General features: G+C 43.1%; 1 protein-coding gene across 1 annotated transcript in view; it reads right to left on the bottom strand.

Moving 5' to 3' along the window:
• dntt (DNA nucleotidylexotransferase) overlaps nt 1–27,904 on the bottom strand; it is a 367,455-nt gene that overhangs the window by 324,463 nt on the left and 15,088 nt on the right. Inside the window, exon 2 of the mRNA XM_033033629.1 lies at nt 13,109–13,283. Within this exon, the coding sequence (XP_032889520.1) occupies nt 13,109–13,283 (175 nt within the window). The remainder of the gene's footprint in view (nt 1–13,108; nt 13,284–27,904) is intronic.

Here is a 27,904-nt window from a genome sequence, read left to right as displayed (position 1 = left end):
CACCTTGTCAAAAGCCTTTTGGAAGTCCAAGTATACCACATCCACCGGTTCCCCTTTATCCACCCGGGTTGTTACTTCCTCAAAGAATTCGAGCAGATTCGTTAAACAGGACTTCCCCTTCACAAAACCATGCTGGTTCTGTCCGATGAAGTCATGTTTATCCAAGTGCCCCGTTAGTGTTTCTTTAATAATTGTCTCTAACATTTTACCCACCACCGATGTTAGACTAACCGGTCTATAGTTACCCGCCTTCTGTTTACTTCCTTTTTTAAATATAGGTGTTACATTGGCCATTTTCCAATCCACTGGGACCGTTCCTGCCTCCAGGGAGTTTTGGAAAATTATCACCAATGCATCCACAATCCCCACCGCTATCTCCCTCAAGACCCTTGGATGTAATCCATCAGGCCCAGGGGATTTATCCTCCTTCAGTCTCATTAATTTCCCTAATACCACCTCCTTGGTGATCTTAATAGTATTTAGCTCCTCCATTCCTACCGCCCCCTGTTTATCCAGCGTTGGAATATTTTTTGTGTCTTCTATGGTGAAGACTGATACAAAATACTCGTTTAATGCCTTTGCCATTTCCATGTTCCCCACCAACAACTCTCCAGTCTCACCCTCCAATGGACCAACGTTCACCTTAGCCACCCTTTTTCTTTTTATATAGCTATAAAAACTCTTACTATTAGTTTTTATGTTGTTTGCTAATTTCCTTTCATAGTCTATTTTCCCCGTCTTAATTAATCTCTTAGTTATTTTTGCTGACCTTTAAATGCTTCCCAATCCTCTACCCTCCCACTATCTCTGGCTACCTTATATGCCCTTGCCTTCAGCCGAATACTATCCTTTATAGTTTTACTGAGCCATGGCTGACTGTTCTTACCCTTACCCCTTTTTTTCTTCATAGGAATAAATTTTTCTTGAAGGTTATACAGTAGACCCTTAAACGTACACCACTGCTCATGTACCGTCTTATTCTTGAGTCTGCTATCCCAGTCAACTTTGATCAGCTCATTCCTCATACCTTCATAATCCCCCTTATTTAGACTAAGCACCCTAGCCTGAGTTTCAACCTGCTCCCCTTCTATTTGAATATGGAATTCGACCATATTGTGGTCACTTGTTCCCAACGAGTCCCTAACTATGACATTTTTAATTAATCCTGCTTCATTACACAGGACCAGATCCAAGATTGCCTCCCCCCTTGTCGGTTCTGTGACATACTGTTCTAGGAACCCGTCTCTAATACATTCTATAAACTCTTCCTCTAGTCTACCCTGCCCAGTTTGGTTTGCCCAATTAATATGAAAATTGAAGTCACCCATGATTACAGCAGTTCCCTTTTTACATGCGTCAACTATTTGCAGATTTATGTTCTGACTAACAGCGTCACAGCTATTTGGAGGTCTATAAATTACACCCACTAGTGTTTTTTTCCCCTTGTTATTCTCCATCTGTACCCAAGCTGTTTCACTATCCTGATCCTTCAACGCAATATCCTTCCTCTCTATTGCCGTTATTCCCTCCCTTATTAAAAGGGCCACCCCTCCTCCCTTTCTTTCCTGTCTATCTTTCCTAATTGTCGAGTACCCCTCTATATTTAACTCCCAGTCCTGATCCCCTTGCAGCCATGTCTCCGTAATGGCCACAATATCATAACTATATATACTTAATTGCACCGTTAATTCATTTATCTTATTACGAATACTCCGTGCATTTAGATAAAGCACTTTCAGATGATTTTTACTACCCTTCCTTTCCGTTTTTGCCCCTTTTACATCTAGAGCTTTATCTTCACACATTCTGTCTCCTGTCACATTTTGACTTTCCGCTTCCCCACTGATACCCTGCTCTATTTCCTCTACCCCTGCCGTTATTACCCCCCTTGATACCTCCCCCCCGCTACTTAGTTTAAAGACCTCTCTACTGCCCTAGTTATATGATTTGCCAGGACCCCAGTCCCAGCACCGTTCAGGTGAAGTCCGTCCTTACAGAACAGATCCCCCCTGTCCCAGTACTGGTGCCAGTGGCCCAAGAAACCAAACCCATTATTCCCACACCAGTCTTTGAGCCACGCATTCAGCTTTTTAATTTTACGTACCCTCGCCGATTTGGCCCGTGGCTCAGGTAGCAATCCGGAGATCAGTACCCTCGAGGTTCTGCTTTTTAATTTATTCCCTAACTGCTCAAACTCCTTCAGCAGATCCTCCTTCCTCGTCCTTCCTATGTCATTGGTCCCCACATGGACCACGACCACTGGATCCTCCCCCTCCCACTGCAAATTTCTCTCCAGCATCGCAGAGATATCCTTAACCCTAGCACCGGGTAGGCAACACAGCCTTCGGGACATGTTCTGCTGGCCGCAGAGAACCCTATCTACCCCCCGAATAATACTATCCCCTATCACTACTGCATTTCTTCTAACTCCCCCCTCTTGAATGGCCTCCTGATCCACGGTGCTGCAGCCAGGTTGCTCATCCCTCCCACAGCCCCTGATCCCGTCCTTACATTGACTAAGAGCCTCAGTCATGCTTGTCAGGGACAAGGGCTGTGGCTCCTGCCGCATCTCCTCCTGGTTCCCCCTACCTGCCTCGCTTATGGCCACACCTTCCTTTCCTTGCTCACTGCCTACTGAATTAATTAAACTGGTCGGTGTGACCATCCCCTGGCACAAAACATCCAGGTAATACTCCCCCTCCCTGATGTACCGCAGCGTATGAAGTTGGGTCTCCAGCTCATCAATGCTGGAGCCAAATATTCTAAGAAGGGTCTCGACCCGAAACGTCACCTGTTCCTTCATTCCACAGAGTTTCCTCACCCGCTGAGTTTCTCCAGCAGTTTTGTCTACCTTTGACATAAGGTGCTGTCATTCTCACCTCAGACATGGAATTCAGCTAATCGGTCCAAATGAGAGTCAGCGGCAGAAGAGAATATGCGAGAAGATCTTGAACCAAGTGGCCCTAACAAAATCCAAGTTTTAACTTGCTATCGGCCAGATTGTAATCATCAATGTCACCATTGAGTGTAGAGAAGTTTCACAAAGGCTTTGGCCTGGATTGGAAACTTTAAGTTATCAGCGGAGATTGATCAGGCTTGTCCTTTTATCCCTGGAGTGAAGGTGGCTGAGAGATGGTATGGTCGAGGTATATCAGAATTATGAGAGGCATAGTCAATCAAGAGTGTCCAATTGTCATATGCATCAGGAACTGAACAATTAGATTCTAACTAGATGCACTTTTACAGGTACATTAATGCAAAAACACACCAAATAAAAATATAATAGACAGTAATACAATAAATGATCAGTCATATTAGGTAACCAAACCATAATAATGTTGGCCAAAGTATGTCATGCAATCTACAGCAATCTCTGGTCGTTCATTGCTGAGATAGGGTTGGGGTTATGAGTGTGCAGAGTGGTTCTGGTGATTGAAGGAAAGAAGCTGTTCTTCAACATGGAGATAACAGTTCTTAAGCTCTGTATCATCTCCCAGAGGCAACAGTGAGATGAGGGCATGGCCAGGTTGATGTGTCTCTTTGATGATATTTGCTGCCTTCTGACAGCCCTTCCTGTAGATCACTTTAATTGTTTAATCAATAATGTTTTATTATTAATGTTTAATGTTTTATGTATAATTCTTAACTGTCACTGTATGTCACTTGCGGGTGGAGCACCAAGGCAAATTCCTTGTATGTGAATACTTGGCCAATAAACGTATTCAATCATTCATTCATTCATTCATTCATTCATTCATTCATTCATTGTGGGGAGGATAGTTCCCATAATGTACTGGGCAATGGCCACTTTCTGCTGCCTCCTATGTTCCTGAACCTGCCCATGATTCAGTCAGTTTGCTCTCTACCTGATACTTGTAGAAGTTTGATTGAGTATTCAGCACCGTGCTTAAACGTCCAAGGAACTAAGGGCATTGATGAGCTATCTTTGTGATTGTATTACTGTATTGGGTCCAGGACAGATCTTCAGAGGTGCAGAGATGTTCAGGAGGCTTTTTACTCTCTCCATCCTGTCCCATCGATTAAGGAAGGTTCATGGCCCCTTGGCCTGCGTCCTTTTCCCATGATAATGGTATACAACACTTGAGGGCATTGGTGTGAGAAGGGGGGAGGTTTAAAGGGATCTGAAAGGTAAACCTTTTCGCAAGTAGAGTTGTGCGTATCTAGAATCACTGCTAGAGCAGGTAATGGACACAGGGACAGTAACAATATATATGAGGCATCTTGACAGGTACTTGACTTAGCAGGGCATGGTGGGACATCAAATTAATGCAGGCAAGTGGGATTAATGTTAACAAAAGATACAAATGCAGGAGTAACTCAACAGGTCATGCAGCATCTGAGTAGGTGATGTTTCAGGTTGGGACCCTTCTTCAGACTGTAGAAGGGTCTTGAACTAAAATGTCGACTATCCATGTTCTCCAGAGACGCTGCTGGACCAGCTGACTTGCTCTAGTATTTAGCGTCTTTTTTTGTAAATCAGCAGGTGTAGTTCCTTGTGTCTGATAGTCAGCATGACTCTATGACTATGACTGTGGCAAAATGTGGGCAAGTTCAATCATTACTTTCTACAAGTAGTGATAGAGGAAAACATATGAGATATTCCAAGTCAACTAATTTTGAATCAGAGACAGAGAAATCAATATTATTCACAGCCTAACCGCAGTAACAGAAGCAAATGATTTTCATTACAGGATTTTTAATAAACAAAGTGAGAACCGAGGAATGTCCTAAGTATAAATATGCAAATTCTCATGATTCAGGTATTCCTTTAGAGTGCTAAATATCAAATATAGACACAAAATGTAGAAATAACTCAACGGGTCAGACAGCATCTCTGGAGAAAAGAAATAGTTGACGTTTCATGTCGAGACCCTTCTTCAGAGGAAGAAAGATTCTAGGGGAAGAAAGAGGCGACTGTGGCTGACAAGAAAAGTCAAGAACAGTATAAAACTAAAAGAGAAGGCATATAACATTGCAAAGATTAGTGGGAAGCCAGAGGATTGGGAAGCTTGTAAAGAACAGCAGATGGAAACTAAAAAGGCAATACGGGGAGAAAAGATGAAATACAAAGGTAAGCTAGCCAATAATATAATAGTGGATAGCAAGACTGATGCAAAAAAGCTATTCAACTCCTCTGTCATTTCTTTATTCCCTATTATCACTTCTCCTGCATCATTCTCCAGCAGTCCAACGTCCACTCTTGCCTCTTTCTTACTCATTATATAACTGAATAGCTTTTTTGCATCAGTCTTCACATTGGATGACACCAGCAAAGTGCCTGAAATTCAAGAGAGTCAGGGGGTGGTAGTGGAGTGGCTATTAACAGGGAGAAGGTGCTTGGGAAGCTGAAAGAGCTGAAGGTGGATAAGTCACCTGGACCAGATGGACTGCATCCTAGGATTCTGAAAGAGGTGGTATTAGAGATTGTGGAAAGCATTGATAGTGATATTTCAAGAATCAAACGAATCAGGAGTGGTTCCAGCCGATAGGAAAATTGCCAATATTACCCCGCTGCACAAAAAGGGAGAAAGGCAGAATAGTGGGAACTATAGGCCGGTTAGTCTGACTTCAGAGGTTGGTAAGATTTTAGTCCATTATAAAGGATAAGGTTACGGAGTACTTATAAGTTCACGATAAAATAGGCTGAAGTCAGCATGGCTTTGTGAAGAGGAGGCTTTACCTGACAAATTTGCTGGAATTCTTTAAAGAGGTAAATAGCAGGACAGACAAAGGACTCAGTGGATTTTGTTTACCTAGATTTTCAGAAAGTCTTTGATAAGGTGCCACATAGGAGGCTGCTAAGGAAGATGAGACCCCATGGTATCAAAGGGCAGATACTAGCATGGATAGCAGGTTGGCTGGATGGCAAAAGACAAAGAGTGGCAATAAAGGGGGCTTTTACTGGATGGCAGTCAGTGACTAGCGGAGTTCCGCAAGGATCGTTGCTGGGCTCGCTGCTCTTCACATTGTATATTAATGATTGAGGAGATTGAAGATTGTGTGGCCAAGTTGGCGAATGATACGAAAATAGGTGGAGGAGCAGATAGTGTAGAGAAAGCAGGGACTGTGCAGAAGGACTTGGACAGGTTGGGAGAGTAGGCAGAGAAGTGGCTGATGTAATATAGTGTAACAAAGTGTGGAGTCTTGCATTTTGTTAGTAGGAATAAAGGCGTAGACTATAAAATAAATGGGGGGAGAATCCAGAAATCGGAGGTACAAAGAGACTTGGGAGTGCTGATGCAGGATTCCCAACATGTTAGTCTACAAGTCGAATCGGTAGTAAAGAGAGCAAACTTAATGCTAGCATTTCTTTCAAGAGGGCTTGTATACAAAAACAGGGATGTAATGCTGTGGCTCTATAAGGTGCTGGTCAGGCCACATTTGGAATATTGTGTGCAATTTTGGCCACCATATATAAGGAAGGGTGTACTGGCTCTGGAGAGGGTCCAGAGGAGGTTTACAAGAATGATCCCAGGAATGAGTAGGTTAACATATGAAGAGCGTTTGACGGCACTGGGCTGTACTCACTGGAGTTTAGAAGAATGAGGGGGGACCTCATTGAAACATACAGTACAGTGAAAAGCTTGGATAGATTGGATATGGAGAGGATGTTTTCATTAGTGGGAGAGTCTAGGACTAGAGGTCATAGCCTCAGAATTAAAGGACGTTCTTTTACGAAGGAGACGAGGAGGAATTTCTTTAGTCAGAGGGTGGTGAATCTGTGGAATTCTTTGCCACAGAAGGCTGTGGAGGCCGTCAGTGGATATATTTAAGGCAGAGATAGATAGATTCTTGATTAGTACAGGTGTCAGAGGTTATGGGGAGAAGGCAGGAGTATGTGGTTAGGAGGGAAAAGATAAATCAGCCATGATTGAATGGTGGAGTAGACTTGATGGGCCGAATGGCCTAATTCTTCTCCAATTATATGATCTTATGAGAGATATAGGCGGTGATACAGAGAGATATAGAACAAATGAATGATATGCAACAAAGTATTATAAATATCAATGTCAGTATCATCATTTGATTAATAATGGAAATATGTTGATGGCTTTAAAAGATTTGGAAGGGGGAAAAAAAAGAAATTCTCATTAGAGACCAGGAATCTGCTGTAAACTACAAACTATTCAAACTGAAGCTTGAAGAAATTGCTTTTAACGTGGAATATGGAATCATTTGCATCATCACTTGGGATGCTAGTAGCCGGGATCTAATCTGAGCTTCATTACTTCCAGGAGACAGAAGGGCTGAGTTTTGTTCAGAGGAAGAAAGCAAGGAATTATAGCTCATTTAGCCGAACATCTGTTGTCATGATGTTAGATAATTAAGAATAGAGCAACTGAACACCTTGAACATTTCCAGTTGATCAGGGTAAAACAGCAAGGATTTGTGAAGGGTATGACATGCGAGACAAGCACGATGGAATCTTTTGCAGATGTTGTTATTAATTGATAATGTTGTTGATTTTTAGAAGTCATACGGGTGGCACGGTGGTGCAGCGATAGAGTAGCTGCCTTACAGCGCTTGCAACGCCAGGGACCCGGGTTCGATCCCGACTATGGGCGCTGTCTGTACGGAGTTTGTACATTCTCCACGTGACCTGCGTGGGCTTTCTCCAAGATCTTCGCTTTCCTCCCACACTCCAAAGACGTACAGATTTGTAGGTTAATTTGCTTGGTATAAATGTAAATTGTCCCTAGTGTGCGTAGGATAGTATTAATGTGCGGGGATCGCTGGTCGGTGCGGACTCGGTGGGCCGAAGGGCCTGTTACCGCGCTGCATCTCTAAAACTAAAAACTAAAACTAAATAAGAAACTCATAGCTAAAGTTACAAATCATACAATAGAAGGCAAATTAGTGATTCATCTCAGAATTGCCTCAGCGGCAGGAGGGAAATGGAAAAATAATAGGTGGGATCTCAAAGTGGCAAAATGTGACTACACTGCAATTTGTGTTGAGGCTGCAACAATTCAACATGTTTGTAAATGATTATGGGATAGAAACCTACCTAGTCAAGTATGCACATTGTAAGCAGTGTAATTGAAAGTATTAAATTATAAAGCAATTTTAATAGATTACGTGTTCAGGCAAAATAAAATAAAAATGGATTTCAATGGAGATACATGTGGATTCATCCTAAGTACCTCAGAGAAAACTCCGTATATCCTGGTTGATGAACAACCTGAAGCAGTGAAATTAAAAGCAAATTAAGGCTTCATGTAGAAAGGTAACTGGGGAGTGGAAATAAGGAGCTGCAGATGCTGGTTGACCAAAAAAGACACAAAGTACTGGAGCAACTCAGTGCGTCTGTTAGCGTTTCTGGAGAACATGGAGAGGTGATGTCTTGTGTTGGGGCCCTTCTTTCGACTGATTTTGGGTAGGGGTTGACAAAGCTGGAAGAGAAAAAGGGCAGGACAAAGCCTAAAAAGTAATGTGTATACAGGCAAGGTGGGGTCTTGATAGGTGGATGGTTGGACAAAGGCCAGAGATGAAAAGACAGAAGGTGTGTGACAAAACGATTGAAGTTGCAAATTGTGAAGCAAGAGGGAGGAATGTGTGAGGAAGGGGAGAGGAGGCGTAGGTGAGAGTTCAGGTGGGGCAAGGGAAGGGTAGGGAGGTGAAAGAGGGGGGGGATTGGGGGAAGAAAGGGGAGGGGGAGGGTTTTCAATTACTTAAAATTGGAGAATTTAGTTCATACCATAGGGTTGTAAGCTACCCAAGTGGAATATACGGTACTGTTCCTCTAATTTATGCATGGCCTCAATGGAGGAGATGCCATGGAGAAGATGCAGGACAGATAGTGTGGGAATGGCAAGAGAAGTTAAAATGAATAGCAACCGGGCGATCCATTAGGCCTTGGCAGATTGAGCGAAATGGTGGCCAGGTCTATGTTTGGTCTTGTTGATGTACAGGAGGCCACATTGGGAACATCAGATGCAGTAGATGAGGTTAGAGGAGGTGCACGTGAACCTCTGTTGGGTTCTCTGGATGGAGGTAAGAGAGGAAGTATGGGGATAGATGTTACATCTCCTGCGATTGCAGGAAAAAGTATCTAGGGAGGGGGTGATTTAGTTTTGTTTAGTTTAGCTTAGAGATACAGCACGGAAACTGGCCCGTTCGGCCCATCGGGTCTATGCCGACCAGCGATCCCCGCACATTAACACTATCCTACACCCACTAGGGACAATGTTTACATTTACCAAGCCAACCAACCTACAAACCTGTACATCTTTGGAGTGTGGGTGGAAACCGAAGATGTCGGAGAAAAACTCACGCAGGTCACGGGGAGAACGTACAAACTCCGTACAGACAGCACCCATGGTCAGGATCGAACCCGGGTCTCCGGTGCTGCATTCGCTGTAAGGCAGCAACTCTACCGCTGCGCCACCGTGCCGTCCGTGAAGGGATAAGTGGACTAAGGGGAGGGAGCGATCAACCCACCACAACTCTCAGTCTTCTAGTAAACCAGTACTGACAATCCATACGACCAAGTCACTGTTAATCCCATGCACCAAAACCTTCTGATCAGCCCACCATGGGGAACTTTATCAAATGCCTAACAAAAATCCAGGTGAACAACATCCATCCCCCTCCCCTCATCAATTACCTTCAAGTTAGTAAGACAAGACCTGCTGTGTACAAAGCCAGGCTAACTGTCCTAAATTAACCCAAAGATAGACACAAAATGCTGGAGTAACTCAGCAGGATAGGCAGTATCTCTGAAGAGAAGGAATGGATGGCGTTTCGGGTCGAGACCCTTCTTCAGTCAGGAACCATTCTCTTTCTAATGGGAGTAAATTCTATCCTGCAGCATCCTTACCAATGTCTTCCCTACCACTGACTTGAGACTCACTAGCCTATTATTCTGTGGATTCTCTCTACATCCCTTCTTAAAGAAATGAACAACATTAGCTACTCTACCGTTCGTCAGAACCTCACGTGTGGTTAAAGAAAATGCAAAGATATTCGTCAACGCTCACACAATCTCCCCTCTTGCCCCCCTCAATGACCTGGGGATTTATCCACCTTAATGATGTTCATGAACCCCAACACCTTCTCCCTCTTAATCTCAAAATGTCCCGCATATTATTATTGTCCACACTGATCTCATTGTCCGTTACGTCCTTCTCTTTGGTGAAAACAGATGTAAAGTACTTGTTTAGTACCTCGCTAATATCACCGGACTCCAAGTGAAAAAAAAACCCTTCTTGATCCCTGAGTGGTTCTACCCTCACTCCAATTACCCTCATTTTAAGATTGGTGTCTTATTTTAAGATTATCCTCATTTTAAGATTAAGTTTTGGGATTTTCTTTAATCTGACTGGCCAAAGCTATTTTGAGGCCCCTTTTGGCTCTTTTCTAGTCACCTGCTTGAGTCTTCTTCTTCTTATCGATTCCACACACAAGATTAGAAGTTGTTCAGCCAGAGCTGAACACACCTCTCGGCATCTGCATACAACGGTGTCTGTCTTGTCGCTTCTTGTGCTTCTTGTGCGCGGTGGTGGAAAGATTGGTAGAAACAGGGCCGCGACGTGAATGCTCTTTCCTTGACCCCACCTGCTTGAGTTATTTCCTCCTTTCTTTATATTCCATAAAAGGCCCTCTATGATTCCATCCTCTTCAACCACGCACGGACTTCCTTTTCCTTGTTGACCAATCCTTTGCCATCCTTTTCCCTCCCTCTCACTGGAACATGCCGGTTCTGAACCTTGATCAACTGGTCTTTAACCAGCTCCAACATGTCATATGTTGTATATATGAATAGATATATATATATGAATATATATATATATATATGAATATGAATATAATGGGTTGTATATAGGAATAAGATAATGTATAGTATATGAGGATTTTTTTCTTTTCTTTTTTATTTTTTTGTCTCTTTTTTGTATGGCTTTGTAAATATTTGATTAGTGTATAAATGTAAATAATTTGGTGTACATATAGCTGCTGGTGTACATATGGTGTACATATAGCTGTTAAATTTGTATAAGATAATTATAAGCAGTTGAATAAGGGGTGGGAATTAATAAGCTTTGGCTTCTTCCTGCTCCTTTTCGGACACATACAATTTCATTTATTTATAGATATTGTTTATGACACTTTATAAATATTCTTGTTTTGTTTTTTGTATGCTGTTTCACACTTGCTTTTTATTCTTTTATTCTGTTTGAAATAAATAAATAAGTAAATAAATAGATAAATAAATAAATAAATAAATAAATAGATAGATAAATAAATAAATAAACAGATAAATATGTAGAGCTACCCAATACAAATAGCTCCCTGTGTACCCTTACGAGCTCCTGCTGAATAAAGTTGCAGTTTTCATTACTCCAATTTTGTACTTTCCTGCAAGGTCAAGGTTTCTCTCTATTCAAAACAATCTTAAGTATGATCACTATATCCAAAATGCTCACCCACTGAAACACCAGTCACCTGGCCAGGCTCATTTTGCAACACAAGGTCCAATATGTTCCCTTCTTGGGTTGGACTAACCACATAATGTTTCTAGAAACCCTCTTGAATGCACGTCACAAATTTTGCCGCATCTGATCCTTAGCACTGAGCAAGTCCCAGTCAACATTGGGGAAGTTAAAGTCACCTACTAGAACAATCCAGCTTTTTTGGCAACTTTTGGTAATCAGTCTACATATCTGTTGCTCTATCTCCTGCTTAAACATAGAAAAATAGGTGCAGGAGTAGGCTATTCGGCCCGTCGAGCCAACACCGCCATTAAATATGATCATGGCTGATCATCTAAAATTAGTACTCCATTCCTGCTTTTTCCCCATGTCCCTTGATTCCGTTAGCCCTAAGAGCTAAATCTAACTCTCTCTTGAAAACATCCAATGTATTGGCCTCCTCTGCCTTCTGTAGCAGAGAATTCCACAGAATCACAACTCTCTGGGTGAAAAAGCTTTTCCTCACCTCAGTCCTAAATGGCCTACCTCTTATTCTTAAACTGTGACCCCTGGTTCTGGACTCCCCCAACATCGGGAACATTTTTCCTGCATCTAGCCTGTCCAATCCCTTAAGAATTGTATGTTTCTATAAGATTCCCTCTTATCCTTCTAAATCCAGTGAATGCAAGCCCAGAACCCATTCTTTCATCATATGTCAGCCCCGCCATCCCAGGATTAACCGGGTGAACCTACGCTGTACTCCCTCAATATAATACTAGAGTGTATGCACCTTTTTTATTTCTAAACTCTATCCATATTGCCTCTGTGGGTGAATCCTCTCGTAAATCCCCACTTGACAATGTTGAAGATTAGTAGCACAAATCTTTCACCACTTGTGCCTCCCTCTTGATCACGTCTGAAACACGAATCCCCAGAACATTGAGCTGTGAGTCATGTCCCTCTTGCAACTACGTTTCTGTAATGGCCGCAACATCATAGTGCCAAGCACTGATCCAGGCTCTAAGTTCATCAGCTTTCTCCATAATATCCATGTATTGAAATAATACACTTTAGCCCATCAGCATCACCATATTCTTTCACCCCTCCCTGCCTGTCCTTCCTTTAAGACTTACTGGTCCTAACATATATCTTCCCATCACTCTTTCCAATTTCTGACCTACTACTTTGACTCTCACCCACCCCCACCTCCCCCCGCCTATCCAGTTTAAACCCTACTGAGTAGTACTGGCGAACTTCCCTGTAAGAATAATGGTCCTCCTCCAGTTCACGTGTTTATTGCTACCACCATCTTCAAATGTTTTGGCTGTATGACAATTGAGGTTGAAAGATTTATCAAAGATAAAAGTAGTTGGATGAGCCAATAATATATCATAACCAAACAAGGCAACAGATTAGGTTAGGAAGTGGATCGAGACGGGAAAGCAATATATTGGATAATGTGCTAATTGGATAGGTTCCACTTTGCCATAAATTTATGAATCTACTTTATGAATCATCATACACCTTAAAATATCAACTTACTTGAATAAGGGAAATGCAACTATTATATAAAAGATGTAAATCAATTATTTTTATTCTTATTAAAATGGAGAGTGCAGAATAATGTGATAAAACAATCATGCAGAGTATTATATATCTCGCAGGGAAAGTAAATTTACCTGCACTCTATGCCGTTCCTCTATGTCCACAGGTTTTCCAGCACCCATACTATCTGTAAACCAGGAGATATCAAGTAAATTCAACTTGTCGGCATCTGACATCTTCTGGGTTTGAATCCAGTCGCAAATCTCATTCCAGGAGTTATTCTCAGTTACAATATGTGTGACTGAATCACTGTCGAAAGAAAATGGAAACAGTTAGAGTCATAGAGTGATACAATGTAGGAGCAGGTCCTTTGGCTCAACTTGCCCACACCGGCCAACATGTCCCAGCTTCACTAGTCCCACCTGTCCGTTTGGTCCATATCCCTCCAAACCTGTCCTATCCATGTACATGTCTAACTGCTTCTTAAATGTTGGGATAGACCCAGCCTTAACTACCTCCTCTGGCAGCTTGTTCCATACACCCACCACCCTTTGTGTGAAAAAGTTACTCCTCAGATTCCTATTAAATCTTTTCCCCTTCACCTTAAACCTATGTCCGTCCTCAATTCACCTACTCTGGACAAGAGACTCTGTGCATCTACCCGATCTATTCCTCTCATGATATTATACATCTCTGTAAGTTACAGGTTTATTTTATTTTGTGATCTTCAATTCAATATCTGTGAAACTTATCGAGGTTTCTTACAGAATAAAAAGTACAATTTCTTATTCCAGGAATTAAAAGTTGCTGAAGCAAAACAACCAGGAAGAATACCTGAGCTGCAGCCTGCATTTTGCACACAAGTCATGATTTTAATTTAGATGAGGCCATGCTATGCTAGAACTGGAAGAAATTATTGGGCAATGTTGCAGCTTAATGCTCGGCAAAGATCCACATTTAGCAGATGATGGTTAAAAAAATATTCAAATGGTTCATAATTAACATGAAAAGCAGAATAATGGCAGACCAAGAAACCCGCTAAATATAATTTCTTGCTCATCAAGCAGAACAGTGCGGCATCTTCACTCAATTTTAGTTATCCAAACTTTATCAGGAAGGAAACAGAAATGAATGTTTATTTTCAGTCTTTGTTTATCTGTCTCTGCAGCCCAAATTACTAGCACTACTGCAGACTTAACTGACTTCTATTTACAAGACAATGCTAACTAATGTCTCTTCACATTTCCCCAGTAGCAAGTAAAAGTCTTTGCTTACTATTTTGCCATTTGCCTTCCTTTCTTCCAACCCCACTTATGCTTTTTCGCCCTCATTCATTTGTTATCATCACTGAATTTCCTCTTTCATTTCCTAATTTTGTTTTGGCCCCTTTCACTCTCTCCCAAGTATGAATGACACATTTTCACCATCTTCTCCACCACATCAGTGTCTTTCACATATACATCATTATAATTGTACTCTCCACTTCCTTAAGCAAGATCTTGGAATAAACTGCAGGCACTACCTCTGATCGCCTAAAGACCAGCACAAAATTGATTTTCTAAAGGCCAATACAAAGTTTTCTAAAGATAAATAATCAACAAATATCAAGGTCCAAGAACATGTTTGACTGAATAGTTATAGTTACCAGATATTTACAAAATAAAAATGAGCACTTTGTTATTATACAGAAGGCAGAGAGACCGATAATAATAGTTTCAGGAAGGTGGTCACAGTTCGAGATTCAGACAGCGGACTGGGTAACCACCAGGAGAGGGAGGTGGGCAGTTCATGGGTACACTGTGGCTATCCCCCTCTCAAACAAGTGTCACCCAATGTCACCCATTCTTGCACTCCAGAGATGCACCCTGTCCCGCTGAGTTACTCCAGCATTTTGTGTCTATACTAGTTTGGATACTGTTGAGGGTGGAAGGGTGGTGGGATTATAGCAGCCAGGGTGAACAATAGCTGCAGCGGCCAGATCACTGGCACCACAGCTGGTTCTGCTGTAAAACCGAGTAGGACAAAGATTGGACAAGCACAGACAGGAAGTTCTGAAAGAGGAAGGGGAGCAGCCTTTCTGGTGCCAAGGTCATGGATGTCTCGGGTACAAGACATTCTGAAAGGGAAGGATGAGCAGCCCGCAGTCATGGTCTCTATTGGTATCAACAACATAGGGTAGGAAGAGAGATGAGGGCCTGCAAAGAGAATTGGACACGAGGCAGTAAATTGAAAAGCACAACGTCTAGGGTTGTAATCTGAGGATTACTCCCTGTGCCATGAGCTAGTGAGGCAAGGATTAGGAAGATGGTTCCAACAAACCTGTGGCGAAGGAGTTGATGCATGGGGAAAGGTTCCAAGTATATCGATCATTGAGCGCTCTTCTAGCCAAGCTGGAACCCGTACAAGATGGACATTTGCACCTGAACTGGAGGGGCACTAACATCCTTGTGGGAAGATTTGCTGGTGCTACTTGGAAGCGTTTAAATTAGTCTAGCAGGAAGATTGGGACCCAAAGTGATAGTATGGCAGATAGGCAAATAGAGTCTGATGTAGAAGTTAATGGAAGTTCAATAGAGTGGACAAGGAGAAAGGAAGGTGTAATAAATGTAAACTGCAGTTACTTAAATTCAAGAACTCAGGACATGGATTATGTAATGGCAAGTTTAAACTTTTCCAATGTCCAACTTATAATTGCCGTTACTACACAGTCAGGGAGGAGTGGAATTTACACAGTCGATAACAAAAACTAATCCTCCAGTCGCTCTTTCCAGCTTCATGATTTTCATTGAAGTAGTTGTACAGGCAAAAACTAAACATTCCAGATCCTCTTTATCCGTGTACAAATCTCAGCTTTCCATTTTTACAATCTGAACTGGTAAAAACTGTATTCCTTCTCCCGTACTGGCTCCAGTCGATCTGACCGCTCCCTGTGGTTTCGCTTGCCTGATCCCATGTATGTCACACCCATCAACATAACAAAAGCGTACAAAATCATTCTGCAAGAAATATCTAGACACAATAATAAAATATGCTTACAGTAACTAGCCTAAGCAAGAATGGCTCCTACACACCGGCCCCTAATTGTTCTACATATATTGTTCTACGTAATTGTCCCTACTATGTGGGACTGGAATGTGACAGCCATTATATGGCTCAGTGAAGACCAGGACTGGCAAAGCTACTGGTATGATAGAGTTGCAGGTGGGAGAGGGGGGGATTTTGATAAGGGCGGACATCCAAGCAGTACTCAGAGACGATATTCTTGGTGTATCATCCAATGAGGCTATATGGGTGGAACAAAAGAAAAAGGTGATGATTTATTTGAAGGCATTGTATGATAGGACCTCTAATAGTCAGCAAGAATTAGAGGAACAAATATGTAGAGAGCATGGATCGCTGTAAGAACAATAAGTTTGTAATTGTAGGTGATTTTAACTTTTCTCATATTGATTTGGAATCCAATAATGCATAGGGCTTGCACAAGGTGGAATTTCTTAAGTATGTGCAGGAAAGTTTTGCGAAACAACATACAGAGGACCTTTACTAGAGAGAGTGAAACATGGGACCTCTGAATAGGGAATAAGTCTGGGTAGTGATTGAAATGTCATTGGGGGAACATAATGGAACCAGCGAACATAGTTGTTTTTTAATAATTATGGAAGTAGTTAGGACTAGTCCACATGTTGAAGTCTGCAATTGGGCAAGACCAATTTTGAAGGTATTAGAAAGGAACTTGCAGAAGTTGACTGAGAGATGCTGGTTAGAACACGGAACACGGAACACACAACACGGAACACACAACACGGAACACACAACACGGAACACACAACACGGAACATGGAACACGGAACACGGAACACAGAACATAGAACATAGAACACACAAACATGGAACATAGAATATAGAACATAGAACACAGAACATAGAGCATAGAGCATGGAACATACTGTAGAACACGGAATGCAGAAGATAGAACACGGAACATAGAATACAGAACACAGAACACAGAACACAGAACAAAGAACATAGAGCATAGAACATAGAACATAGAGCATAGAACATAGAGCATAGAACATGGAACATACTGTAGAACACGGAACACAGAACATAGAACATGGAACATGGAACATAGAACACGGAACATATCCCTCCTTTCCTGACATAACCATATGTCTATCCAAACATCTCTTAAATGGCACTATCGTATCTTCCTCAACCACAGTACCTGCCAGGCACTCACCACCCTCTGTGTAAAAAAGAAACATCTCATTTAAGCTTTGCCCCTCACACTTTATAGCAATGCCGTCTCGTATTTGATTTTTCCACCCTGTGGGAAAGGTTCTGACTGTTTAGATGTAAAGAGGCATCTGACATGTGGAAGACTTTTAAAGGTGAGAATGGAAGAGTTCCAGGGCAGGATGTTCCTGTTAAATTGCAAACTGGGCAAGTTTGGGGAACTCTGGTTGACAAGGGGCATTGAGGATCAAGTCTAAGAAAAGGAGGCATATGTCAGGTATCGTCAACTGGGATCAAACAAGTCACTTGAGGAATACAAGAAATGTAGGACTATATTTAAGAGAATAATTGGGGCAAAGTGAGGACTTTAGATAGCTCAAGCCAGCAAGATAAAGGAAGGTTCTAAGAGATTCCATAGAAATATTAATAGCAAAAAAGTAACAAGGAAGAAAAAAGGCCCCTTAAAGATCAACATAGTCACATTAGTGTCACGCACATGAGATAGGCCAGGAGTTAAATGAGTACTTCTCATCTGTAGTTACTGTGAAGAAGGTCAAGGAAGCGAAGGTATTGTGGTACGTATATGAGTAGTGATTCTTTTTTAACTACATCTAAATTATAAAGGACTAGATGCTGGCAGTCTTAATGAATACTAAAGGGTCCGTCCCACTTGGGCGTCATTTGCACGTCACGCAGGTGGCGCGCGAAGATTTTGTGAATCCTAAAGTCCTAGGGCGCCGCGAGCGATCGCACGTCACTGCCTACGCCACCATATCACACCACGCTCCATGCGCGCGTGACGAGTAAATGATGTCGCGTCGTGCGTCGTGACGCGTAAATGATGTCGCGTAAATGACGCGCAAATAACGCCTAAGTGGGACAGGCCCTTAAGGAGGATAAATCCCTAAGGTGTAGGAAGGAATTGCAGAAGCTGGTTTACACCAAAGATAGACACAAAATGCTGGAATAACTCAGCGGGACACAGAAACATAGAAACATAGAAAATAGGTGCAGGAGTAGGCCATTCGGCCCTTCGAGCCTGCACTGCCATTCAATATGATCATGGCTGATCATCCAACTCAGTATCCTGTACCTGCCTTCTCTCCATACCCCCTGATCCCTTTAGCCACAAGGGCCATATCTAACTCTCTCTTAAATATAGCCAATGAACTGGCCTCAACTACCTTCTGTGGCAGAGAGTTCCAGAGATTCACCACTCTGTGTGAAAAATGTTTTTTTCATCTCGGTCCTAATGGATTACCCCTTCATCCTTAAACTGTGACCCCTTGTCTGGACTTCCCCAACATCGGGAACCATCTTCCTGCATCTAGCCTGTCCAACCCCTTAAGAATTTTGTAAGTTTCTATAAGATCCCCCCTCAATCTTCTAAATTCTAGCGAGTACAAGCCGAGTCTATCCAGTCTTTCTTCATATGAAAGTCCTGACATCCCAGGAATCAGTCTGGTGAACATTCTCTGTACTCCCTCTATGGCAAGAATGTCTTTGCTCAGATTTGGAGACCAAAACTGTACACAATACTCCAGGTGTGGTACAACTGCAGTAGAACCTACCTGCTCCTACAAGAAGCAAAGACAAGAAGCATCTCTGGATAGAAGGATTGGGTGACGATTTGGGTCAAGGCCCAGTCTGAAAAAGGGTCTCAACCCAAAACGCCAGCCATGCCTTCTATCCAGAGATGCTGCCTGTCCTGATCAATCCCCAAGGCCTGACTGAGTGTATCCTCAAATATTGTGAGAGTTAGGGAAGAAACCGCAGGGGGTCCAGCAGAGATATGTGTATCAACATTTTTAGCTATGGTAAGGTTCCAAAAAATGGAGGGTGGCTAAAGTTGTACCTCTTTTTAGGAGGGGGTGCAAAGACTAGTCAGTTAACTATAGACAAATGAGCCTGGCATCAGTGGTGGGCATGTTGCTGGATGGGATTCAGAGGGACAACCAACTGGACTCCAGGCTTGGTGAAAGGTGTCAAAGGCCAACGCTGAAGAATTGTCTTTCTGATTAGAGGATTGCAGTTTGCTGACAGCTGCCTGCGTCGGGTCCACTGTTGTTTGTCACCCATATGAGTAATTTGGATTACAATTTATTAAAGTTTTAGTTTAGTTTAGTGTAGAGGTACAGCAAGGTAACAGGGCCTTCGGTACATAGAGTCCACGCCGGCCAGTGATCCCCATACATTAACACTACCCTACACACACTAGGGACAATTTACATTCCTACCAACCCAATGTGGAGGCAGGTACAATCAGAATAATTGAAAGACATTCACATAGCTACATGACTAGGAAAGGTTTAGAGGGAGATGTGCCAACTGCAGGCAATTGGGACTTGTTGAACTATAAAACCTAGTTGGCATGGATGAGTTGGGCCAAAGGGTTTGTTTCGATGCTGAATGACTCAATTGCATTGAAAGATAAAAGAAAAACATCTCATTAATATATCAGTCCTCCCCCCCCCCCCCCCCAACATATAGGTAAATAGAGTCTAGCAACCTGTTGTTACTGCTATGCTGCTATTGCATGAGAAAATTCATTATTTTGACATAATTTATTTTATATTTCAAATCCAAATATATAATCTGGCATGGAAAACAAATTATACAATATTAGCAAATTATACTATTTTAAATGTACTAATATGTTCAAATTCAGGGAATCCCCGACTTACATAATAGGTGACTTACATAAACTTGTAATTACGTAAGCATTCTTTAAGTCCACTGATGCCCACATGTCAGAGCTCCCACTTGGTCTCCACGTCAGACCTCCCCCGTGGCCTCTGCGATGGAGCTCCCTCAATGGGCTCCACTCGGAGCTCCCATGTGGTCTCCATGTCAGACCTCCCCCGTGGTCTCTGCGATGGAGCTCCCATATGGTTTCCGTGTTGAATGGTAAATTTATGCTTGCGCAGTAGCACTTCTGTTTCTAACTTACGTAAGATCTGACTTACACAAGAGTCCATGAGACACACATCTTTCATAAGTCGGGAGCATCAATATATATTGGCTTTCAATTCCTTCTTTAAATGCAGTCATTTATCTGATGTGGGCATAGCTGCCAGGAGCAGTGTTAATTTCTGATTCCTAATTGCCCTTGAGAAGGTGATGGGGAACCATCTGCTTGAACCGCTATTGTCTTTGAAGTGGAGAGATCAAGGATTTAAACCCACAGCAACGAAAGAAAGACAATGTATTTCCAAAATAGAATAGTGCATGATCTGGAAGGACTCTTGTGCTTGCTATTATTGTCTTTCTTGATAATAGGGATCACAAATTTGTGAAGAGCTGTCAGAGTATTTTATGTATATACACCAGTATGAGTGTTTGAAGCCAATTCCTGCTGGAGGCATGGTGTAGGAAGGAACTGCAGATGCTGCTTTACACCACTAATAGATGAAAAATGCTGCAATAACTCAGCGGGACAGACAGCATCTCTGGAGAGAAGGAATTCCTGTCCGCTGTGTTAAGGGCCTGTCCCACTTTCACGACCTAATGCACAACCTTTGCCGAGTTTGCCCTTGACTCATACTCGCAGCAAGGTCGTCACAAGGTTGTAGGAGGTGGTAAGAAGGTCGTAGCAGGCTGTGATGCTAGTTGTAGGTACTCGTGGCATCAAGTAGGTCGGGGCGTTTTTTCAAGCATGATGAAAAATGTCCACAAGGAAAAAAGGTCGTGAATTAGGTCGTGAAAGTGGGACAGGCCCTTTACTCCAACACCTTGTGTCCATCTCTGGAGTCATGGTGGTTCCTAGTGGAAGGAACAAATTCTGTTTTTTCCTAATCTCCCATTTTAACTCCAAAGTGCACAAGCAGCAACAGTGCCCCGATATAAGGTAGACAGATGCCAAGGAGATTTTTTGAGAACTACTCTTTCCATAGTGCTCCAAATCCTTCCCGAATTCATTACTTAAACTGCTCGAAGCCTAGGCTGCGGCACTTCATGTACCTTCACTTATTCAGTTGATGTTTACAAAATAAAAAACAAAAACTTATCTTTCATCTACTTACTCCTTTCATAGTGTTCCACAGATAGAACGACAAGCATGCAAATTACATCTGATGTTGAAATAAAATCTTCATTCCACAGTGTCAGCGGGGAATGTTGCCAGGTACAGGACCATGAAGTTTAGAAGTTCACAGCACAGAAGGAAGCCATTTGACACATTAGATTTGTGCCAGCTCGTTGCCGGAGCAAACCATGCAAAGAGAAAGATGAGGTGGTGCATGATTCTGATTTCTTTATATGCACAGCTGGCAGGCAATGCTCCCTGTTGATAGCAAAGTCCTGAAAAATATGTCCTTCTGTATCATCATTTAAAAATAGGTTATTCATCTCTATAATTAAAAGTCTGTAGTCCATGCATGTCTCCAGTTTCACACCTTTCCAGAGCAGCGCACCTGAAGCAGTCAGAATGTCAGATCTTCAAGGGATAAATAAAGGCCATCTTGATTCAATACTAATTTTCTACTAAATTAACTGGCATCTAATAAATTAAAAGTAAATGAATCATGAGTAGAAATGCACCAGGGAAGAACAACACAAATAGCTTTTTTTCTTTGCAGTTATCATTCACAATCAATACAAACCAACTCATTACACTTTTCCATATTTCTTTAACTTACCTGTTTCATTCCCTGCAGGAACCTCTTGTTCCAGAGGCTTCCTGCCGGAGGATTCGCGAGGCCCGACGAGGGAACCAGCTATGGGCTGTGGGAGTGGATAGCTGGAGAATGTCGGGTGTCGCGAAGTCGGTCGCTGACGGGTGGTCAGTGACTTCCAGGCGCTCCGGGTGCCGGGAGGGTTTCCCTCCGATAGGCACATAGACGCTGGGGTTCCCGGGGAGGGGACCTCCAGTAGACCGGTGTCGGGAGGGTTTTTCCCTCCAATATAAATATTAATGCTGGGGTTCCCAGGGAGGAGACCTCCAGTAGACCAGATGTCAGGAGGATTTCCCCCCGATATAATATAGATGCCGGGTGTCGGGAGGATTTTCCCCGATATATACATAGATACTGGGGTTCCCGGGTAGGGGAATCCAGTAGTTATGCGGCTTTCAGACCGCAGGGGTCCCCAGGAAAGGGGTTAAATGGACCGGAACGGTCAACCCTGGTGCTGGTAGGGGTTTTTCCGTTCGGTAATATATATGGGTGCTGGGATTCCCGGGGGAGGGGAAATCCACCGCAGAGGTCCCCAAGATATGGGGTAAATCGACCAAAGTGGTCAGTCCTGGTGCCGGGAGGGTTCCCTACCAGTAAAGTGAAAAATGTGGAGGTTGACCAGGATGGAGCCCCATTGAGAGGAGGCTCAAGCTAGCTACACCCTAATAGCAGGAGTTGTGTCAGTGCGGGACTATGGGAGAGTCCGCGTCAGCAGCAGGGCTACTTAATGGGGATGCCGAGTCTATGGCAGTGCTCTAATATCTCATGGAAGAGGTGAGTTTACCAGGGCATTTCTGACACTGAAGGGTGGGCCTGTTGGAGAGGCTGCACCAGCAGCGCCTAGTAATAGGGCTGCTTAAATGTATGGCAGCAGCACCTGTAGAAGGGCTGCATAATATCTCCCTCATGGAGGAGGTGAGCTTACCAGGGCATTTTCTGACCCTGAAGGGTGGGCCTGTTGGAGAGGTCATGCCAGCAACGCCTTGTAGTAGGGCTGCTTAATGTCTCCCTTATGGAAGAGGAGAACATGCCGGGTCAGTGTAAATCTGATGCCGAGGCTGAGGGTATAGCGTGGAGCATACCACAAGGGATGAAGGGCACATGTCAAAGGTACGAATCCTGGCAGCAAGGTTGCCATCCCAACAAAATGCAGTGAACACCGCTATCAGGGGACGTTAGAGCCACCCGCCGAATCTTCTATTCAGGTAAGACCTATTCCACAGGCAAAACCTGAAGGACGAGCAAGGATTCATAGTTTAGGAGACAGCGCACCCCACGGCTTCATCGGCAGGAAGCGGTTCACTGAAGGTGGTAGCAGCATGAAAGCTGACCAGAGTTACTCTACAACTAAGTGACCACGAACAAGTTGGTAAGATTTACAAATGATTGAGACATTGTCATCTACTCAGAGGCATTTTAACCAGATAAACTGGACATTACTAGTATTCCAAGAAGGTTGGAATTTGGCCAGAAGAGTGTTGAGCCAGGGCAAGTATTATAGCCAGGTTTGCCTTCGAGACAGGCTCGGAGATATGGGGAATTGCCTTTCAAGGCAAGGTCAGAATTATGGCAAGAGTTGTCTTGGGACATGTGAGAATTATCGGAACCAGGCCAGAGTTGCCGTTCAGGACAGACACTAAATGATGTCAGGCGTGGCCTGTTCATTATGAAAAAAGGGTGATCAAACTGATTTCACAGGGTTTTCCATGTACAATGATCATAAGAGATATTTGAAGGCATTGCTATGATGAGGCAATTTAACAGTATGATGACAATAAATCATTCAAAGGACTACTCAGAGTTCAAAAACACTTGTGATGTATTGTCTGGATTATATTTTGACGCTGTATTTGGCTAAAATCCACTGTTTCAGTCTCAAGCTACTTGAGGAATTGTTCTCTCCTATCCAGTTAAATTAATTTGTTATCAAATGGATAGTTGGCCTGTGACTCCGCCCTGGGCAACAGATTGGAGTCTATAGAAACCTGGAACAGCCTTGTTGTTATAAAGCAAGTTATATTCATTAGACTAACTGGCAATGTAATATATGTGATGCAGCTGTGCAAGTGGGAGAACTGACAGCATACTTAATGGAAAACTATAAAGGGCCATGAAGGTCATTGATAACACACCTTTGCTATTACCAGCTGCAGTTACTAAAGTCACTATGATGGACAAACAGTATTCAGCATTGCTCCAGTAGTTGATCAATAAATATGTCATTATATTGCAAAATGATGCTATGGCCTAAGGTGGGAAAATGCGAATGTCATCTCTAGTTGGAGGTGCAGGACATTTGCATGAGTTATTAACTCTTCAGTTATTGGTATCAACTGAGACTGCGGGACCCGGAGCTGGTGCGGCGGCTTGGAGCAGGGGCGGCTGCCCGAAGCAGGGGCGGTGGCCCGGAGCAGAGACTGCGAGACCCGGAACTGGGGCGGCGGCCCGGAGCAGAGACTGCGGGACCCGGAGCTGGGGCGGCGGCCCGGAGCGGAGACTGCGGGACCCGGAGCTGGGGCGGCGGCCCGGAGCGGAGACTGCGGGACCCGGAGCTGGGGCGGCGGCCCGGAGCGGAGACTGCGGGACCCGGAGCTGGGGCGGCGGCCTGGAGGTGGGGCGGCTGCCCGGAGCTGATGCTGTGGCGGGCCGTCTCGGAGCGGAGACGGCATTCCGGCTTTCGGCTGCGGCGACATCACCACGGAGGTCTGCTGGACTGGAGGGCGGCATCTCCGGCCTGGATCGATCGCCTCAGCGCAGAGGGAGAACAAGGAGGGAAGAGACGGAGACTATGACTTTGCCTCCATCACAGTGAGGATGTGCTGGGTGAACTCACTGTGGTGGATGTTTAATTTGTGTTTATTGTATGTTTTGTTTTTATTGGTTCTGTGTATGACTGCAGGCAAAATAATTTCGTTCAGACTGAAAGGTCTGAATGACAATAAAGGAATCTATCTATCTATCTATAGACCCTACATGCATTTTATGGGTTAAAGAGTGATTGAGTGTTTATGCATAAGTGCATGCTCAACTTCATGTTGATACAGTATGATGTGGCATATGATAAGCACGAGGGTGCAATCAGGTAAAAGATCCTGTAATAGGTACATAATCTCATTTGCCACTGGAATATCATTAAGTACAGATCAATGACAACACAGAATGGGTGTTGGACCACACAGTATTTATGAAATTCTGATTCATTGCAACACCAAATATAGATATGTTGTTTTCATGCTAATTCAAAGGTTGCAAAAATGTGTGGCATAACAGTGGCGAAAGATACATGCTCGCTACAAGCATGAGGAATGGTCTTTTATGTCCTCCTCCATTTTGCTTTATGAGTCGGGTCTTGAAATAAAGTCATCAAGAGCCCGCTTTAGGTTCCAGCTGTGGAATTGGCCTATGCAGTTTGATTCCCAATTTGTCTAGAATAATAATAATGCAACCTTATATGGTTATTTTAAACGTAACTTGCTGGTTCAGCCTGTGGCTCGGGAAATCAGCCGTTGCATGATAAAATCAATTTATGTTCTACAGATTCTCAATAGACTGCTTACGGCTTGGGTTGTCACACCTATTTTTGTATGTATTCACAGTGCTGGAATGGTACCAAAAAGCAGTACTTTGCTGCTTCAGGAGATGGGAAACGTTTGTTTAATGCTCATGTTACATTTAAAATGGTACAGATTCTGAGCTATTGCAGTTCATTTAAATGGTCTTTGACAATATTGAGTTATAGTCATTAAATGTGCTAAGGTGCTTTCCATCAGACTTACTGCAGCTAACGAGGTCCACTTTGTTGGGTTCACCTCGGATATCGAGTTTGTAAAGGATATCTTTTACACAAGTTTCCCAGGACAAGTACAATGCAGTATCGGAGGTTGACATTGTGTTAACACTATTTCACCAGGGGGTTCCAGCTACATTCTTAGCTTTGACCGGACCTCATTAGGTAGTTATTCTCCTGGCGCTGGTTAGCGCAACAAGTCACACACTACATTATTTTGACAGGAGAGGATGATTACATCTGCAAATATATGCATAGTATTTTATGCTATAATTTATTAAAGCAGTGCAGTAGGGGTGTCAGGTCTCAAAATAGTTCAAGGCATACCTAGGGACCTTTCTTTATGTGAGGACACACATATACAACAATACGTCAAGGTCACCAGAGCCTTCAAGACTCTGAGCTAACTATGATTGTTAGTTACAAAAAACGTTATAAGAACGTATCTGCTCAGATCTTGCCAGGTGTTAAAACAGAGTTGAGTTATGCAGGAGTAGATACTGATCTGGATCTCACTCCACCAGGGCTGTTATAACAGCAGCAGCAAGGGTTAATTACGTTCTGCTGGACCACATCCTAACGGCTGTAGTGTGGTCAAATGCTACACATTTTCAAACATGTTATAATAACCCGTTGCCAGACCAGGGGTATTTCTCAACTTTATTTTATGTTCTGTTATAGATTCCATCCGTATGAGAGATGTGACTATTGTTATTACTTATTTAACAGCATCAGCATGTTTAAATCTATGTCATGACTGTATGCATTATGAATGTTTTCCCTCATTTGTCAATGGGGCAGTTGTGGTTGTGTAGACTTGTTTCTCACGGCATGAAATCACAGAGCTTTGAAATCTTCACGTAGTCACTCATGTGACTGAAGTAAAATAGTAAGATTAAACGAGAACTTACCAGTTTGAAGTTTGATCTTTATTTTATGAGGAGTTACGATGAGGGACTATGTGCCCTCCGCTCCCAGCCCTCATTAAGGTAATCTGGTAGTTCTAGTCTTCTTTCATCTTACTATTATACTTCAGTCACTATTATCTGTGATTTCACACCGCTGCTTTGAAGTTTGATGCACGTGCGGCTGAACGGGGTTCTTCACGTAGTCCCTCATCGTAACTCCTCATAAAATAAAGATCAAACTTCAAACTGTTAAGTTCTCGTTTAATCTTACTATTAAATACTGTAGCTGTCATACGCTTGCTGGAAGTTAGTTATTCATGTTGACTTGATGTCAGTACTGAGTGAAATAAAATGATCCACATAATCACAACCTCAAATATTCTTACCTTGTCTCCTTTCATTTATTCTTCGATTTCCTGCAGTGCATTTAGACATGTCAATGGATTGGATCCAGATTGCATACGGCAATGATGATTCCATAGAGGATATCACTCGGACACAGAACTCGTGTAGACCACACACCAGTTCCACTATTCACACGTCAGTTTCACTTGGTGACCGACATGTTACGTGTGAGGAAATTCAAAGAGGAATGAGTCGTGGAAAGGTCACGTTAGAGCCCATAGGAATTTCAAAGTCACCTCAACATGGACACAAATTGCTGCAGTAACTCAGCGGGACAGGCAGCATCGCTGGAGAGAAGGCATGGGTGACGTTTAGGGATGAAACCCGTCTTCAGACTGAGAGTCAAGGGAGAGGGAAACGAGATATGGAAGGATACAAAGAATGTGTTCGGTGTGAAAAAGAACAGATCAAAGCAGACGATGATCAAGGAAATGTAAAATGGTTTATTGGTGGATGAATGGAAGGTGACAACAAGGCAGACAAACAGTAAAATTAATCAGGAGGGTGGGGAAGGGACACAGAGAGGGAAAGCGAGGATTACTTGGTTAGGGAAATCACTTTCATACCGCTGGGTTGTAAGCTGCCCAAGCAAAATATGAGCTGCTGTTCCTCCAATTTGTGTTTCGCCTCATTCTGACAGTGGAGGAGGCACAGGACAGAAAGGTCGGCGTGGGAATGGGAGGGGGAGTTACAGTGTTTAGCAAAACGGAAGAACAACAAGTCATATTTTGCTGGGGCAGCTTACAACCAACATCTGCAGTTCCTTCCGACTCAAAATCAGCTCAGTTTGATGATGAAGAGTGTCTCGGGGTTATTGATGAGCAGAGTCTTCATGAAGCAGAAGATGAGGCTGACCCATGTTCCATTCAGCACAATTCCAACGGGGTTGGTCTATTCCACCCTGAACATGCCATGTTGCAG

This window comes from Amblyraja radiata, chromosome 15, assembly GCF_010909765.2.
Source record: "Amblyraja radiata isolate CabotCenter1 chromosome 15, sAmbRad1.1.pri, whole genome shotgun sequence".
NCBI classification, from domain to species: Eukaryota; Metazoa; Chordata; class Chondrichthyes; order Rajiformes; family Rajidae; genus Amblyraja; species Amblyraja radiata.
Note: the sequence above shows the minus strand (reverse complement) of the source record. Positions and strands in the feature narration are given on the sequence as shown.